The following is a 19,622-nucleotide window of genomic DNA, read 5'->3' as shown; positions in this document are numbered from 1 at the left end:
AAAAATATATTAAAAAAAAAAAAGAAAAACTAGTCGAGCCCGATTCAACCAACACGACCCGTTTTACAAACCCATGATGTTGGCCTCCAACAGCTAAGGATTTTTTTCCCTTTAACCATCGCCACTACAATGATTATAGTCGAGTTAATGTTCGACTAGAATATCTGAACGAGGTCGTATCCGATCCCAACTACAGCTGTAATGGCATGTTCGGATGCTCTGTTGGGACTTGATCCAGGCTCATTCTGAACTAGCGACCCAAACTACTTCTACCACTACGTGTGGGTCCAGGTTGAAACCGTTGGCATTCCCTTTCACCTTAAAAGGACATCACCAATCACCGCTAAAGGAACCTTGACCTGACTTGGGTACAAAGTACTCTAGCAACTACTGGGTCAATTTAAGCACGTAAGCAACACCTAAAATCCCTCTAAAGCACGGCTTCAGTCAGGCCCGTTTGAACATTCGAATAGCTTTTACGGCCTTACACCTAAAATATCTCCATACCTATGTACTTTATTTCATAGAAGATATTCCCCGTGCAAGGCGATAAAAGTTGTTTTGAAAGGACATGCACTGAACACCTTGGAATAATCAGCTCCTCCAAACTAACTGGAAATAAAAGAAGGTTGAAGGTTCCAAGTCCAGAAACCCATCAATTTCCTGATTTTTTCTCTCAAGTTAGCATGCACATGGTTTACAATTGAATGCGATCAGTCCTTGGACCACCCGAAGCTCTTGTAAGCCTCCATTTTCAGTTTTCATTTGGCCCCCATTCATTCATCTGTAAATAAGGGAGAAAGTTGGTCGATAGGTATCTTTTTACCATTTACCAAATTTACAGTGTTTTTTTTTTAATAATAAGTAATGAGCCTCATGGTAAAGAGAATTTCACTTGTCCAAGTAAAATTTATCAATCTCCCAAGTGGGTGGGTAACTTTTCCAACTAAAAGAAAAAGTTATAAAATTTATCATGTTCCTTTTTCAGATTTATGTACCCATCTCTTAGGTGGATAAATAACTTTCTCACCTATGAAGAAATTGTCAACACTTTAATAGGACAAAAATACCCCTCTTAATAATAATTTTTTATGACTAAAATGGTCATTACCTTATTTACATGAAAAATCAAAAAGCATGGGTAAATGCAATTATCTGGATACATTTTTCCTAAAAAACACTTCTGGGTAAAAGCATTTATTCGGATAAATAACTATCCGAAAAGCGAACAAGGCCTTTATGTGTAAAACAAAATCATTAGATTACTTACCTGAGAATAAAAAAAATATGGGTATGTAAACTTACCCAGTTAAGTGTTACCCAATACTCGGGTAAGTGAGACATTTATAAACGAATGGGGCCTTGAATTCACTGACCAACACCAATACCCAGATAGCTAGAATGAGCAGTACTGGAGTGCACTCAAGTACACCGTAGTACCAAACAGCATGGTTTTGATTTTGAAAGGTCAATATCCACATTCAAGTCACTACCCCCAATGCTTTGATATCTTCTGAAATGAACTGAAAAATTGAAACATATACGCACACATAACTTCAAAAATTCTTTTAAATATCAACTTACCTATAGAACTTTTTCTTTTCTTTTCTTTACTTTTATATTTTTTTGAGATATAACATATAAGATGTTACATTTTGTTTACACGGTTTACCGATCCTTGTAAAGCGGAAAAAAGTTCTCCTTCCACAATATTTGATAAGTACTACAAATACTTTTATTACTTATCAAAAAAATATATATTTTGTTTATTTCGCTACATTTTGTGCCAAAAACTAAAATCAGAAAAGAAAAAAAAAAAAGAAGGAAAATTATTGTAGATGACATCTAGACCAGTTCACAGCTGGCCCAGGCCGGGTTTAGGGCGGTCTTTGCCTATTTAGTAACAGAATACGTTTAGAACTGACCCTGAAGCCCAACCTGAAAGTGAGCAAGCTTTTTTTACTTAACAGTAGAACTGATTTTTTTTTTATATATTAAATGACCTCACAACCCAAAAACTACTGAATGATCTCACTATTGCTAGAGAAAAGAGGATGAACAAAAATATATAAAATATATTATTAATACATTTTCTTATTATATAAAATGTTATCACAAAAAAAATTGAGCCTAGTGTTTTGGGCCTGAGCCTGAGTGCACAGGCCTAAAAATCATATCCAAGCTCGATAAAGAATGGACCAGGACATTGGGCTACCCGAACCATAAACAGGTCTACTTCCCATGTATCTATTAAATGCCCCAAGGGCATTGGTAGTGGTAAGTCCTATCCTAGACTCCTAGTTAACAAACTCAAATTGATTTGGAAAAGTAGTTTTTAGTTTAAAGTATAGATAAAACTTATCATGAATCATGATCTTCCGATTACGTTGGTATTGAGTTTATATCTCAGTAGGGCCTTCAATTGTGGATCCAAACAAAATTCAAAGCAAGGCATAATGTGCTTTGAAAACACATGGATACAGTGATATATCACAAGACATAAAAGGTATAAACACACGAGAAATATATATTTTAACAGATCATGTGAAATGTGTTATCGGTATCAGGATACTTAAAATTTGAGAGTGGCTTGAAGTTAAACTTAAATTTCATGATTTTTTTTTTAAGTTTGTCATGATATGGTTTAGTGGCAATAATTCATGCCTCTTCAAACCCTTTCACCAACTTATAGCAGGTGTTTGATACCTTGGGCGTACCAACTTATATGCCAACTTTAAGGCCCCGTTTGTTTTTTCCGAAGTTACTTATCCAGGTAAATGCAATTACCTGGGTAAATTTTTGCCTGAAAAGCATTTACTCGGGTAAGTGCATTTATCCATGTTCTTTTATTTCTCAGGTAAATAAGGTAAGGATCATTTTAGTCATAAAAATCCATTATTAAAAAGGGCATTTTTGTCCCATTCAAGTGTTAGCAACTTTCCTCCCATGTGGGAAAGTTATTTACCCACCTAGGAGATGGGTATCACTTACCCAGGAAAATAAACTTTCCCTCCACATTAATCTGAAAAATGAACATAGGATTCTTGGTCAATGGGAACCAAAATCCCATTGACCAACTTTCCCCCCTCTCAAAATCCAAAAAAAGGCTTCTTAAATACCTCCGTTTATGTGAAAGTTAACATTGCAAGTGGTGCCTAATGTTAAGCTTTGTGGTGCTTAGGGCACCTAATGTCGCCTAACCAGCTTGCATAAATAAATAAATAATGTTATATAAATAAATATTATTTTACAATTTAGGGCATAAATATTTCTTGAAAAAATGCCCACCTTACCAAACATGCCCATAATTGTTCAAGATACTAAACCTCCCTTTGCTTAAAAAATTAAAAAAGACACCCCATATTATCTTAAAATCTCTGTTAAAGATGCAAACAAATATATACAATGACAAGAAACTCTTTCAACTAAGGATGCGTTTGGTTTGAAGGAAAACTTTGTATAGGTTTCCCGTTTCCCTACCTTTCCCTTCCCTTCCCTACCTTTTACTTCAAACTAAACACAGACTAAATAATAATAGCAACTTCCATACAAATAAAATATCAAACACACCCTTGTGTAAGATTCTAAAAGCACCGATATCACATCCAAGATCCAAGTATCTAACTATGGCCTCCTAAAAAATAAATAAAATCAAAACTCTGAAGATCGATTTTTCTTCTTAGGAAAATGAGTATTTTCTCTATATCTGACTAGTCCTATGAAGTTTCTTTTTTTGTCATAATCAATCTCCATTCCTTCCTTTTTAGTTTGCATGGACTTAGATTTTTCCATATAGTGTCATTTTGGTCACCAAAATCTGAATTTGCAATAACAAGATAATTTGGGATTTACAAAAAATTCCGAAGGTAATGTGATAGTGTTCTGTTAAACCATGTCATGGATATCTAATGGAAGGTCTATGCCAAGCAAAATATATGTGATAAGAGATGTCCAAGATTATTTTTCAAAAGCAGGGGGAGTTTTAGCTGGTTTCATAAAGCATTGGAAAGGTTTGAGTAGTTTCTGCTTTCAAAAATGCTTAATCAATTTTTACATCAGAATTTTCAGAACAGAAAACAGCCATATCCATCTTAACCAAGAGCCTCCTTTGTAGCCACAGGATCATACAATGTACCACTTAAACCTAAAGTTATTGATCTTATTAAACTGGCTTTGAATTGCGACCATATAATGTTACACAACTGAAGAGTCAGCTGACGTCTTCAGATGATCCCAGCTGTAAAAACTTCTTCTCTCAGAAGCTTACACCAAAGTTGTGATCTAATTTTAATTTCTAAGCAATCCATCAACCTGATAGCTAGGATCTATATACCTTCCCAGCCACTGTTGAAATAGCAACTGCTTTTTTTTTCAAAATGAGTAACTTATGTCAAGTGGTAAAAGGGGTTCTAGGTAGATAGCTAGGTCAAGAATTATCGTGCACAGAAGACTTTAGCATTTGATTGTAATATATTTAATTGGATGGTAGAAAAATGTTGGCAATATCAAAGAGAAGCTCTATAAATAAAGCAAAGATCTGGCGGTTAAAGAAAATCATCTGGTGTTTCATTCTGGAATAGCCAAAGACCAAAGTCATGGGGACTCCCACAAATGGTGTCACCTAAGATGTTCCCTCCCTCCCTCCCTCATGATACTTATCTTCCATAAATCATATTGACAGAGGCTGTATTGGGAAGGATGGAAAGTGACAACATGGAAACTTGGCATTAGAGGAACATAATGAGGGAGATCAGAGCAATGACAAGGAAGATGGGAATCAGTCATTCATGGATTCACAGATAACAAACTGCTTTGCTGATTCTTTTGCGAAGGACATAATCAACAGAAAACAGAAACTAGCCCCTTTTCTTATAGAAAGGGCATATATAGTTTGGTTATTTAAAAACGGGTTGGAATGAAGTTTGGTGACTGTGGTCACCCTTTGGAACTATCCAGCAGTTTTAAATATATACACATTTTTTTATTTGGTACCAATACACATCTTTATGGATTAAAAAAATTTAAGTGACCAATCCAAAAAATATATTGACAGAGGTCGCAAGTGTTTTAAATTTAATCGCTCAAGGGGTTTTGCTTGTCCTTTTAAACAGGGAGCTAGTATCCACACACTGTTTATAGTATCTTAAATCACCAAAATAAAGAGAGAATATGAAACTACAGATATTTTAGTACCAAGTGAAATATGGTTCCTATTTTCTAAGTGAGGATTCTTCTACAAGCATCTTTTCATTTTAGTTGAGATATGAGATTACCAGGTCAGCAGCTTTGCATCCAGAAGCTATTGCTTTGCCAACAGACAATCCATCCCTATGGTTACCTGACAAGTTCATACCACATTAAGGGTGAAAATTAAAAGCAAATCTGAGACCAAATAACATATTCCTGCTGTTTACTCTAAATTCCACTGATTGCCTATGAACTTCCATGTCTATCCCATAAATGGTGCAATATGCATATTTGATACTTTTTTTTGAATAATTATGCATATTTGATACGTGATAATAAGAAAATAATACCCTCAATCTGTGGACATTTCAAATATGCACTTGCAATCGCAGCAACATATGCCTATTTGGGTCACTTGGAAAAGGCAGTGTCAAGTTCATACATATGCATGATAGGTCAATGTGGGCATAGGGCAAGGTTCCACTTAGCTAAATTCTTTCTTTTTCTTCAATATAGAAATTCACAGTTCAATGACTTATAGCTTTGACACGATTTGTTATGCTATGAAAATTCGATTTCATGGATGTGACATGGGAAATCAATTCTGTTTTCTGAAATAATAGACAGCCATATGAATTGTATTGCAATACATATAATTGCAACTTTGACATACTAAATTATAAAATTATAAAATAAAATCAATCAATCTATTTGATATTGAATCAAGTGAGGCTCAGTAAAGCTTAGAAAACTCAGCTGATTAACCATTAGGTCTGTCAAGAGTTAACCAGCCTTTTTGACTCCATAAAGCTTGAAAAATTGCAGTGCTCCATGCAATTAGAAGTCCAATTTAGGGATGATGAACAATTACCTGCATAGAAGAAGCCTGGAAGATTTTCTTCCATCTTTTCTATCGCTTCCAGAACTGAACTGTAATCTCGCCCATACATGGGAAAGGCTTTGCTCCAGTAGAAGTGACTGCCATTAATATAAAATAAACGTAAATAAACATCAAAGAACCACAATACCTGAACCATTAAAGGGTTCAACCTTAACCATCAAAAACCAAAAAGACAATAAAAGGCTTAAGAAGGTTTTATATACTTTACAAATGTTGGCTCCCCCTCTGCACCTAAAAGCTTTCTAAGGTCAGAAATGACTGTATGCTTCAACTCATCCCTACAGACATAAATGACAAGAATAAACACTTGAGACCTGAAAAGGGAAAGGAACCCAAAGGAAAAAAGAAGAAACAGTTAATGAAGGTTCCAAAATCACAAGCCATTAAGCTTCCCATACAATGAAGCTTTTGCTAAATCCCTATTCCGGCTTCCTCCAATAAAGGTAGTGTAGAGATAGAGGTCACCAGGAGCACGGTCTGGAAACATCATGGAGGAAAAAAGTGTACCTGATTCATAGAGGAGCTACAATGTCATTGCTCAAAAGGAAAATAGCTATTCAACCAATAAAACCATATAAAATGCTCACAAAGGGTTCTTTTTTTTCAGTAAATCAACTAATTGTGCAAAGCCAAGAGTTTAGACGAGCCCTGCTACCTAACCTCTTAGTGTTCCTTGGCTTTGATTACATTTTTCTTTACATATTACTTTAAAACTTCCTAGGGATGACTGCTTACCAAGGGTTCTTAAGCCATTTTGTTGTTCTTTGGAAGGAACAAGAACTCCAAAACCCTCAAGTGGTCTCTTAATGTTCTCCTTCTTAAAGGTGGTAATTATCACTGATAGTGGTAAATAATTCACCTGCACTCAATGCACAAAGAAGTCAGCCATTGATGTAAAATACTAGCCAAAAGATTTAAAAAATAATAATAAAATAAAACCTTACATGAGAAATTTACGGGTGCAGCTTAAAGAAGTATGCACCTAAATTACCTCACCCAAACCTTTGTTCAGGTTGGATTGGCTAGTTTAGACTTTGGATTGAGCATGGCCTGGAAATCTAAACAAGAGTCAGTGCTAGGATTGAATCCTTGGGAAACCAAGCCCAAAGATATACAGTGTTTCTGTGTTACATCTAGGATAGGATGCTTGGTGCTCCTCCAAAAGGTCAACTGAATGGCTATGTAGATGATCTCTTTGGAAGGAATCCAATGAAAAAGTAACTTATTCTAGAGAGGCATTAATTGAGAACATCACAGTAAAGGTGGTCCACTGGGTAAAAATATACACTTTCCACCTGTTAATCTCTGGTAATTATGTGACTTCTATCTTGCATTACTTCTTTGCATGCATTTCTTGTAGGTGGCAACCTCCAGGGGAGTTGAAGAATTTGTTTGACTTTTTCTCTCCTGCTAGAAAGAAGGGTAAATTTAAAATTTCTAGGGAGGTGTATAAGGGCAGCAGTTTTGCAGTGCATTTTGGAGGAAAGAAACTCAAGGCTATTCAATGAGAACAAGAGGGGTTTTGAGGTCATTGACAATATCATTATCAAGGTGGCTCACAGTGTTAAAACATTAGATTTGTTTGCTCCATTCTCCATTGATGATATTTGTAGAAGGTGGAAAATAGTAACTGACTCCTCTACCAGAAAGAAGCAAACTACTGCTGTTTGGAGACCTCCACCATGTTTTTCTCCAGGTTGAATTTCAACAAACGCAGCTTAGACAATCCAGGAGTGTCAGGAGTTGGGGGAGTGATAGGAATAGTAAAGGAATTATTTTCAGGACTAATTGGTGTGGAGACTCCACAAGAGCAGAACTCATGGAAGTCCTAATTGGCTTGAGAAAGACCAGATCATTGAACTGCACAAATAGGGATGCAAACGGATCGGATCGGATTCGAATCAGGGTATATTTGAATCCGATCCGACATTGTTCATGTTGGATCCAATCCAATCCAAAGATCTGACTGGATCTGGTAGGATTCGATTATTTGAATTCGAATCCTATCGGTAAGTTGGATCTTCAAGTCTGACCCGATCCTACTTGTTTTCTTTAAAAATTAATAAATTATTAAAAGAAAAATAAAATATACTAATTTAAATAAAGTAAAAACAAAAAATACAATTATTTTTATAATTATTTTCGTCATATATATACATATTTTATAAAAAAAATAAATAATATACCAAATTTATAAAAATATAATGTATAAAATATATTTCTAAATAAATATATATATATATGTATTTGAAGAAAACTGAAGAGAAGAGAGTTGAGGGTTCGACAATGAGGGTCTGAGAAGAGGATTTCGAACTCACTCTCTCTCAGCCCCCTAACACTGTTTTATTAGAAATATATGAATAATTACAAGGAGGCCCTTAGTTGGGCAAGAATTTACATAGAACTTAATATTGACAGGATGGACCCAGAATAAGGCCCACTACAGAAAAGAAACATAAATAACAAGAAAGAATAAGCAACCTATGGGCTTCTCTACACTCCCCCTCAAGTTGAGCATAGATGTCAATCATGCCAAACTTGCTAGTATCATGCTGAAGTTTTGCCTTGGGAATGCCTTTGGTGATAAAATCCGTCAATTGTCCTTCAGATGTGATGAAAGGAAGCCACACTTCACCCGAAGAGACCCTTTCCCTAATGAAGTGTCGATCAACTTCAATATGCTTGGTTCTATCATGTTGCACTGGGTTGTGAGCAATGTTGAGGGCAGCCTGATTATCACAGTACAACATCATTGGCTTGTCGTATTCAACTCCAAGTTCTTCCATCAAAGATTCTAGCCATAATAATTAAGAAACCCCATGTGCCATGGCCCTGTATTCTACTTCAGCAGAAGACCGAGCAACAACCGATTGTTTCTTGCTTCTCCAAGAAACAACATTACCAGCTACCAAGCTGCAATACCCATAGGTAGATCTTCTGTCATCAATGTTCTCGGCCCAGTCAGCATCGATGTAGGCTTCAAGTTTCATATGACCATGCTTGGCAAACAGAATACCCTTTCCTAGGGAGCCCTTCAAATAACATAGGATTCTCTCTGCAGCTACCATATGAGTGTCTCGGGGAGCATGCATGAATTGGCTAATGCAACTGACTGCATATGCAATATCTGGCCGAGTCATGCATAGGTACAAAAGTTTCCCAAAAGTCTCTGAAAGATTCCTTTGTCTTCTAACAATGTCCCTTCTGAGACTGAGAGTTTATGACTCATATCAATAGGAGTAGCAACTGGTCTAGCACCCATCTTTCTAGTTTCAGAGAGTAAGTCAAGAACATACTTCCTTTGGGAGATAAGATCCCATACTTGGATCGAGCCACTTCTATGCCAAGAAAGCATCTCAATTCCCCCCAATCTTTAATCTCAAACTCTGTATGTAGAAAAGATTTTAGATCATGAATTCCTGAGGCATCATTACCAGTCACTACAATATCATCTACATACACAATGAGGTATACTGCCAGAGGTCCACTCCTCTTCACAAAAAGAGTATGATCGAACTGTGTCTGCACATAACCAAAGTTAACAAGTGCTGTTCTAAATCTCTCAAACCATGCTCTAGGGGACTGTTTTAGTCCATAAAGATATTTTTTCAGCCTGCATACCTTCCCTTTCATATAAGTTCCATACATCCCTGGAGGAAGAGACATGTAAACCTCCTCATGTAACTCACCATTCAGAAATGCATTCTTCACATCCAATTGATAAAGGGGTCAGTCAAAGTGAGCAGCTAAAGATAGAAGAACCCTCACAGATGTCATCTTGGCAACAGGTGCAAAAGTCTCTAAATAATCAATCTCATATGTCTGTGTATAGCCTTTTGCAACAAGCCTAGTCTTGTACCTTTCAATGGTGCCATCAGCTCTGTATTTGATAGTAAAGACCCACTTGCAACCAACAGGATCCTTCCCTTCAGGCAAATCCACCACTTCCCATGTGTCATTCTTGTGTAGGGCATTGATTTCAAATCTCATAGCATCCCTCCATTCTGGAATCTTAAGAGCTTCTGACACAGACCTGGGAATAGGATGAGAAGCAACAGAAGAGAGATAGGCAAAGTATGAAGGTGAAAGCAAACTGTAAGAAAGATGCTTGGAAATGCAGTGTGCAGTGCACTTCCGTTTTCCTTTTCTAACAGCAATGGGAATATCAAGGTCAGGAAAGGATGAATCCAAAGGTGTTGAAACAGTATTTGTTGTCTCTTCTGTGACTGGAAGTGTATGAGGCTCATGTGTTGTAGGAGAAACAATCTGCACATTTCTGGATCTTTGCCTATGATACACCTTGGGATTGAGGATAGGACGAGGAGGTAGAGTACTGAAACAATGAGAATGGAGCAACTGATCCACCCTTGATTCATTTGAAGGAGAGGCAGACACATCAAGAGACTCAACAGGGACAGGAAGAGGAAGAGCAAACACCTGTGTCAAATTCTCCCCCTGTGGACAATGTCCTTTTGGAGAGGAACCATAAAAGGGGGAAAGCTCATCAAAGGTGACATCCATTGAGACATACCGATTGCCAGACTTTGGATCAAAACAACAATAACCCTTTTGTGTGAGGGAATAACCAAGGAAGATACACTTTTGATCTTTGGGTTCAAATTTATGCCTTTGGACACTTGGAACATGTACATAACAGGTGCAGCCAAAGACACGAATAGGAACAGGAAAAAGATCCTTGTCCGGATGAAGAAGAGTGAAGGGAGACTTAAACCCCAAAACCCTGGATGGCATGCGGTTTATAAGGTAGGTAGCAGTAAGTACAGCATCACCCCAAAACCTGGTAGGAACATGTGAGGCAAATAAGATACTTCTTGCAACCTCAACAATAAGCATGTTTTTCCTCTCGGCAACCCCATTCTGTTCTGGGGTCCTAGCACATGAGCTTTGATGAATAACCCCCATGTCAGAAAGATAACAGGATAGGTTTTTCTCAAAGTATTCTTTTGCATTATCCGATCTGAAGATCTTAATCCTGGTATCAAATTGGGTTAGAACAAATTCATAGAATTGTTTTACAAGTCTTGGAATTTCATCAGGAATATCCAAGCGAACCATGAAAAGTCATCAATAAACAGGATAAAATATTTGTAGCCACCCATGGAGGGTAAGTGGTAAGGTCCCCACACATCGAAATGTACAATATTAAAAGGAATAGAAGATCTTTTATTGCTCAAAGGATAATTGCTTCTACAATGCTTTGACAATTCACAAGACTCACAATGTAGACTAGACAGACTAATTCCCGTAAACAATTCAGGGAATAGATGACTCAAGGCAAAAAAAGACAGATGACCAAAACGATAATGACACAACATAATCCGACTAACAGACTCTGAAGAGACAGATCCAAGAGCAACATTCCCAAGATTATCAGTGCATTGTCTCGGAGTATCAAGCAGGTATATTCCGTTCGCCTCATGGCCACTCCCAATCACCTTCTGAGACTCCAAATCCTGAAAAACACAGTAGGAAGGAAAAAACGTTACACAACAGTTTAGTGACTTGGTTAAACTACTCACAGACAACAGATTTGTATTTAGTTTAGGTACATGAAGGGCAAAAGGTAGGTACAAGAAATTCATAGCCTTGATGGTTCCCTTACCAGAGATAGGGGCAAGTGAACCATCAGCTAAAGTGATTTTATCACGTCCAGGAAGTAAGTCATATGAAAGGTAGACAAATTGGTCATATGGTCAGAATCACCTGAGTCAATAATCCAAGGAATCTTGAGACTACCTGAAGTGGTAGCATGATTGGCAGAAGCCCTTATACCTGAATGAGCAAATGCTGAAGTAGTAGAATTTCCTGAAGGGTTGGAAGGAGAGGTCACATCACTCAGCTGACTGATCATCTTCCCAAACTTTTCATATTCTGCTATCTTGGCTGCCAACTGTGCAGAAGCAGACATCTCTTCACTATCTGGCCTGGCAGCTACATTTGCACTTCTTGATCTTTTACTATCATGTTTTTTTCTGAAACCGAATGGGAACAAGATTAGGATGTAACTTCCAGCACTTGTCTTTGGTGTGCTTCGGTTTCTTGCAGTACTCACATATAACTTCTTTCTTTCCTGTGCCACTAGAAGTTCCAGCATTACCTTTAGGTTTAATCCCCATATTGGCAAAGTGATCATTAATATCAGCCCCTTGAACCTGAACAGCCCTTCTGCTCTCTTCACTGTTAGAATGTTAGAGTGATGTTCGGCTGATAAGAGTTCTTATTAGCCCATTCTTATGTTTAACTTATCTTGTAACTGGGCTTGTGTTAATGGGCCTACTCTTGTTTAATGATTTAAGTCATCTGGGTGTCCCATCACTAATCAGGGGCATCCCAGTAATTTCTTGTACCTTGTACTATATTCATCTATAAATAAAGGACTGGTCGACTGGATAGTACAGTTCGACATTCTCTTCAGTTCTATGGTTCTCTTCTCTTCCTTGCTACTTCGAGTATAGCTCTTCAAATTACATGGTATCAGAACATTAGCTCCTTCCTGGTTTCAGCAGGCGCACTCTTTTCTCTTGCTGTCTTTTCATCTTCTCTCTTCCTTTTCTGGGTTGCTGTAGTGAAGACCTAGGAGTGTAAGAGAGTAAAGCAAGTTCGAACCTAGGGTTTCTCTTGGTTGTAGGACTCAAGGGAAGTAAGACCCAGAAGTAGATGTCCTACTAGATTATCTCCAGCAAATAGTAGCTATTGGGCTACTAAGAGAGGTCTGTATAGGACGGACCTCGTTGAGGACTGATTTCAGCAGTCCTAGCACTAGTCGAAAGGGGGAGAGCTTCCTCTACAGTTGCAGCTTTGTGCTCCAGCAAGACTTGCGTAGAACAAGTGGTAAAGACTTAGCCTTCTCTACAGTTGCAGCTTCGTGCCCCAGCAAGACTTGGGCAGAACTGTGGTAACTTTAGCTACAGATTCTCTTCAGGTCGGTTATCAGTCCTACTTTGTGAAGTTCAGTTACTGCACTGCACAGTTACTTCAGGTTGCAGAACAAGCCCTAACTGAAGTAACTTCAGTTACTAGCACTGTGAACTGGTTCAGTTACTTCGACCAGTCCTAAACAGCATTGCACAGTACCCGAACTGTGAACACTTCTACCAGCACTGTGAACACTGTGACCACTTCGGCCAGTCCTAAACAGAACCACCTACAGCACTGTGAACAACTCTTGGACTGAAATCAGGATGTCCTCACTATCCGGTGAAGTTTCCTCTAGAGATAACAGACTTGTTACAAGGTCCTCAAACCTGGAAAACCCTAATCTGCACAGCTTGCAGATTACAAGTGTGCTGCTAGATGAGTATAACTTCAGAGAATGGTCTGTCTCAGCAATGTTGTTCATTACCTCTCGTGAGCTCACAGGCTATTTGGATGGAGACAAGAAACAACCAGAAATTGGCAGTCCTGAATACACCGTGTGGCGCAAGGAAAATGCCACAGTCATGTCTTGGTTGCTGGCCTCTATGACTCCTAGGGTGGCCAGAACCGTTCATCACTTCGCCACAGCTGCTAAAATTTGGGAGAAATTATCAAAGACATATGGCCAGAAAAAGAACAATGCTAGAATCTACAGGCTGAACCAAGACATTGCAGCCCTAAGGCAAGGAGACATGTCCGTGGCAACCTACTTTGCAACACTGGAAGGCCTCTGGGAAGAGCTTGACCACCAATTGATTTAGAATTGGGAAAATGCTAATGATAAGGGGAGGCATGATAAGCAGATTGAGGAGGGCAGAGCCTTCAAGTTTCTAGCGGGTCTTGACCCTGTATATGAAGGTATAAGGTCACAGATTCTAGGGAGAGATGAATTACCTGAGCTTCACCATGTCTACTACCTGGTGAGGAATGAAGAAGTAAGGAAAAGGAGATGCAAGTTGACTCCCAGACACAGTCAACAGAACTACCTGGAGAACATTCAACCTTAGTCTCCACTAAGGGGAATAGATTTTCAGACAAGAAGTCCCTCAAGTGTACACATTGTGGTGGTGAGAAACACACAAAGGAGAAATGTTGGGTCCTGTACCCTCATCTGAAGCCAGCTGCTCTGAGAAAGGACAAAAGGCAACATAAGGGCCACACAGCAAGTGGGAATCTTGCCACCAACAACAGTAGTGACAACTCATAGAGTATTCAGACAGTGTCATCTTCCACCGCAAGGCAGGCTGCCGACTCCTCTGGACCAAGTACTTTGGGCTTCACAGCTAGTGAGGTAGAGGTTCTCAGTCGGGCATTAGCCCGTCTGAAGAACAATTCTTTAGCTTCCACCTCTCTTGCCAAATCAGGTACAACCTCTGCATTTAGTGCATCTAGTTCCATTAATTCTACCTCTTGGGTGATTGATTCCGGAGCCACTGACCATATGACACATATGTCCTCCTTATTCTCCATATATCATTTGTTGTCTGGCCAAGATAAGATGAGAGTAGCTGATGGGTCCCTCTCCACCATCTCTGGAAAGGGGGTGGTTGACCTAAGCAAGGATCTCTCTCTTAAATCAGTCCTACATGTTCCTAGTCTTACCTCAAATTTGTTGTCTGTTTCAAAGCTTACAAAAAACTTGAACTGCAGTATAACTTTCTTTCCTTCTCATTGTGTCTTCCAGGACAGATTGACGAGGAGAACGATTGGGAGTGGTCATGAGTATGGGGGCCTCTACTATTTTGATGAAGATGTCAGCTCAGCCTTGCAAGCTTCTACTACTAGTCCGGAAAGTGTGGAGTCAATAGCTAGGCTGCACTTGTGGCATGCTAGGCTAGGTCATTTGTCCTTTTCTTCCTTAGCAATGTTGTTTCCCGAATTATGTAGGGGCATTCCGAGTCAGAGTTTAATTTGTGATGTGTGTCAAATGTCAAAACAATGTAGATCAATGTATCCAATTTCTAGTAATGAAATTCAAGCCCCTTTTGATTTGGTTCATTCTGATGTTTGGGGTCCTTCACCCATTGTTTCCATTGATGGCTTCCGTTACTTTATCAGTTTTATTGACCATTATTCTCGGTGCACTTGGATTTATCTGTTGAAAGGACGTGAAGAAGTTCCCCGGATAACTATGATGTTTTGCAAGATGGTTGAAACACAATTTGATAAAAAGATCAAGCAATTCCGTTCAGACAATGCAGTTGAATACTTTGAAATATCCCTGAACTCATTCATGGAAGATGCAGGCATGTTACATCAATCATCATGTGCTTACACCCCTCAGCAAAATGGGGTTGCTGAGCGCAAGAACAGGCATCTATTGGAGACAGCTTGAGCCCTTCTTTTCCAGCACAATGTGCCCAAGCAATATTGGTCTCAAGCTATTCTCACTGCATCATACCTGATAAATCGGATGCCATCTAAGGTACTGGGTATGAAGACCCCTTTCTCTGCTTTGTGTCCCACTCTTCCAGAATTTCCTCTTCCCCCGCGGGTTTTTGGTTGTACATGCTTCATACATGTGAAAGATCCAAAGAAGACCAAGCTGGATCCTAAGGCTACAAAGGGACTATTTTTTGGGTACTCTCCTACGCAGAAGGGGTATAAGTGTTATGATCCTGTCTCCAAGAAAAAATATGTCACTAGGGATGTAGCCTTTTTTGAGTCTCAACCCTATTTCCAGTCTTCTCAGAATCCTCTTCAGGGGGAGAGTAGTGGGTTGGAAGAGGATTCTCATTCTCCCTTCTTTTTTGTTCCCATTTCATCACCTTCCACTACTACTAGCTGTAACATTCCGGGTCAACCTAGTGAGACTTCCACTGTGCCAGTTGCTTCTCCAGATTCGGCTGATGCTTCTGAAGGTTCCAGTAAACAAGAGAAAGAGATACTTACATACAGTAGAAGGAAGAACGCCCCTCAACCTCATGATTGCAACCAGTTGAACTCAGATCAATCTGTCTCTGCAATCCAAGGTAATTCTGATTCACTCAATTCAGATTTGGATCTTCCTATTGCTCTCCGTAAGCCTGTTCGTTCTTGTACCACTCGGCATCCCATAGCCAATTATGTTTCTTACTCACACTTATCCCCTGCCTATCATTCCTTTGTGTCTGCTCTTTCCTCTGTATGTGTCCCTTCCAGGTATTCAGAGGCGGCATCTGATCCAAGGTGGAAAGAAGCCATGAATGAGGAGATGAAAGCCCTAATGAAAGCAAAGACAAGGGAATTGGTGGACCTGCCAGAAGGGAAAGGCACTGTTGGGTGCAAGTGGGTATCCACAGTAAAGCACAGGGAAGATGGGTCAATTAAGAGGTACAAGGCCAGACTTGTGGCAAAGGGATTTACACAAAAGGAAGGAATTGACTACAAGGAAACCTTTGCCCCAGTAGCAAAGCTCAACACAATCAGGGTTCTACTGTTACTAACAGCAAAATTCTCTTGGGAACTTCATCAGCTGGATGTGAAGAATGCCTTCCTAAATGGTGATCTTCATGAAGAGGTATTCATGGAACCCCCACCTGGATATGATGTTGGAAAGAAGGTATGTAAACTAAGGAAAGCATTATATGGTTTGAAGCAATCTCCCCGGGCATGGTTTGAGAGACTTTGTTTGGCCATGAAGAAAGTAGGGTACACTCAGAGCAGTGCAAATCATACATTGTTTACAAGGAGACAGGATGACAAACTTACAGCACTCATTGTGTATGTGGATGATATGGTGATTACTGGAAATGATGTGAAAGAGATGAAGAGGCTGAAGGAGTTCTTAGCTTCAGAATTTGAGATCAAAGACCTGGGAAATCTGAGATACTTTCTTGGAATTGAAGTTGCTAGATCAAGAGAAGGAATCTACATATGTCAAAGAAAGTATGTGCTAGATCTCCTAGAGGAAACAGGCATGATGGGGTGCAGTCCAGCAAACACTCCAATAGAACCAAGCCATGGATTACAAGAATCAATGGGTGAGGAATACTGTGATAAGGAAAGGTACCAAACGTTGGTAGGAAAACTGATATACTTATCCCTTACTCGGCCAGACATTGCCTATGCAGTGCATGTTGTCAGTCAATTCATGCACTCACCAAAGACCCCTCATATGAGAGCAGTGGGAAGAATCCTCAGATACTTGAAGACTTGCCCAGGGAAAGGAATTCTATTCAGAAAAAATAGTAGACTTGAAATTGAAGCCTACACTGATGCTGATTGGGCTGGGTCCGTTGGAGACAAAAAATCAACCTCAGGTTACTGTACATTCTTGGGAGGAAACCTAGTCACATGGCGTAGTAAGAAGCAGAATGTTGTGGCTAGATCAAGTGCAGAAGCAGAATACCGGACTATGGCACACAGGGTTGCTGAACTCTTATGGCTCAGGACTCTCCTTAATGAGCTTGGTATCAAGACTGAGGGTCCTCTCAAGCTGTATTGTGATAATAAAGTTGCTATCAACATTGCCAACAATCCTGTGCAGCATGACAGGACAAAACATATTGAAATTGATCGACACTTTGTCAGAGAGAGAATTATTTCAGGAGAACTTTGTGTGCCTTATACTCCATCAGAGATGCAGATTGCAGATGTATTAACTAAAGGGCTGGCATCAACGAAGTTCAGGGACATACTTGGCAAGCTAAACATGATTGACATTCATGCTTAGCTTGAGGGGGAGTGTTAGAATGTTAGAGTGATGTTCGGCTGATAAGAGTTCTTATTAGCCCATTCTTATGTTTAACTTATCTTGTAACTGGGCTTGTGTTAATGGGCCTAATCCTGTTTAATGATTTAAGTCATCTGGGTGTCCCATCACTAATCAGGGGCATCCCAGTAATTTCTTGTACCTTGTACTATATTCATCTAAAAATAAAGGATTGGTCGACTGGATAGTACAGTTCGACATTCTCTTCAGTTCTGTGGTTCTCTTCTCTTCCTTGCTACTTCGAGTATAGCTCTTCAGATTACATTCACTACTCACCAATGCATAAACTTGTGAGAAAGAGACACACTCCTTGGAAAGAATATTTTGTTTTGTGATATCATATTCTAGGTTTAATCCAGTTAAGAACTCAAAAACCATGTTCCTTTCAACCAATTTTCTTTAGGGTTCAGCATCATTGGTGGTGTCCCAAGTTACAACTTTTATTAGGTCAATCTCTTGCCATAGAGACTTAAGGGTTGAGAAATATACAGCAAGAGGTTTCTCTCCTTGCCTTAAATTCTTTACATCACTTCTCAATTTATATGCTCAGGCCACATTGAGTTTTTGGGAATAGGTTTCTGCAACACTGTCCCAAATTTCCTTTGTTGAATTCATCCATAGGTAGTGTTGACTGATTTGTGGCTGCATTGAGTTCAGAAGCCACCCAATGACAGTGTAATTTTCTTGCATCCACTTCTCATAGGATGGATCATCTTCTGGGGGAGCCTTCTTACTCCCGGAAATGAACCCCCACTTTCCTCTACTATATACATGAATCTTTACTGATTGTGACCATGCCAGATAATTAGTTCCATCTAGTTTAACTGTGGTCATAGTCAATAAGGAGTCACTTGGAGTCCCCTGAACTAGTCCATATTCAGCACCACTTTTGTTTTCAAACTCTGAGGAGTACATCATGTAAACACTCCAAATATGATTTCAGATGACTTCTACAAGTATACTGAATAAGGACAAGCAAGAACAGAGTTCAGCCGACCACAAGAAGGCAATACACTGAGTTCAGCCTTCAAGAAGTAAAACAGAAACTTCTAGATACTCAGCCGAAGTACCCTTTTTACAAACACAGTGTGGGCAATAGAGACAACCCCACTGTCAAGAGGAGAAAAAAAAGGCCTCAAGAACAGTTCGTACAGCCCCCCAAAAACAGCCAGATATAAGCAACAATCTGCAGCCTTGTTACTGGGTTGTTTCGGTTGTTTGACAGTCCAATAAGGAGTGAAAAACAGCCTAGAAATTTCTGGGTTAAACCAGATTCAATGGCAGCCGAAGGTAGTACAGAAGAACCAAAGCTTTCGGACAGTTCAACAGTCCAAACACAGTCAAAAGCAATACAGAACAACCGAAAGAAAACTGAACCCAGAAATCTGTGTACAACTTACAGTTTCGCACCAGAAGAAAACTGAACTCAGAAATCTGAGCACAACTTACAGTTTTGAGCTTCAACAGAACCGAACTGTTCCTCTTCCCCTTTTTCTTTTCTCTAATTCTTCCTGGCCACCAAACCACTTCTCCAAGAGATTCAAGTCTTGGGCATTCCAATGACCTCCAAGAATCAGGCAACACGAGTCAAGCTTCCAGCCCTAGGATACTGAAGTTCAGGGATGCTCTGATACCATGAAGAAAACTGAAGAGAAGAGAGTTGAGGGTTTGACAATGAGGGTCTGAGAAGAGGATTTCGAACTCACTCTCTCTCTCAGCCCCCTAACACTGTTTTGTTAGAAATATTTGAATAATTACAAGGAGGCCCTTAGTTGGGCAAAATTTTACACAGAACTTAATATTGACAGGATGGACCCAGAACAAGGCCCATTACAGAAAAGAAACATAAATAACAAGAAATAATAAGCAACCTATGGGCCATTCGGCCCATCTTCTCTACAGTAT

General features: G+C 39.3%; 1 protein-coding gene across 10 annotated transcripts in view; it reads right to left on the bottom strand.

Annotated features, from left to right (window-relative positions):
- Positions 1-498: 498 nt before the first annotated feature.
- HEMG2 (Flavin containing amine oxidoreductase family) overlaps positions 499-19,622 on the bottom strand; it is a 50,536-nt gene continuing 31,412 nt past the window's right edge. For 6 of the 10 annotated variants that reach the window (XM_088976920.1, XM_088976911.1, XM_088976917.1 and 3 more), the window contains 6 exons: positions 6,824-6,947; positions 6,487-6,595; positions 6,292-6,366; positions 6,059-6,165; positions 5,274-5,338; positions 1,057-1,523 (listed from right to left, as the gene is read on the bottom strand). In XM_088976920.1, coding sequence (XP_088833046.1) covers positions 1,482-1,523; positions 5,274-5,338; positions 6,059-6,165; positions 6,292-6,366; positions 6,487-6,595; positions 6,824-6,947 — 522 coding nt within the window. In that variant the 3' untranslated portion in view covers positions 1,057-1,481. Of the gene's footprint in view, positions 785-1,056; positions 1,524-1,555; positions 1,939-5,273; positions 5,339-6,058; positions 6,166-6,291; positions 6,367-6,486; positions 6,596-6,823; positions 6,948-19,622 lie in introns of those variants that run through there. The other 4 variants (XM_088976913.1, XM_088976914.1, XM_088976916.1 and 1 more) reach the window with 3 other exon arrangements.

The sequence above is a fragment of the Nelumbo lutea genome, chromosome 3 (assembly GCF_056320005.1).
Source record: "Nelumbo lutea isolate HS-2025 chromosome 3, American lotus-T2T, whole genome shotgun sequence".
NCBI lineage: Eukaryota > Viridiplantae > Streptophyta > Magnoliopsida > Proteales > Nelumbonaceae > Nelumbo > Nelumbo lutea.
Note: the sequence above shows the minus strand (reverse complement) of the source record. Positions and strands in the feature narration are given on the sequence as shown.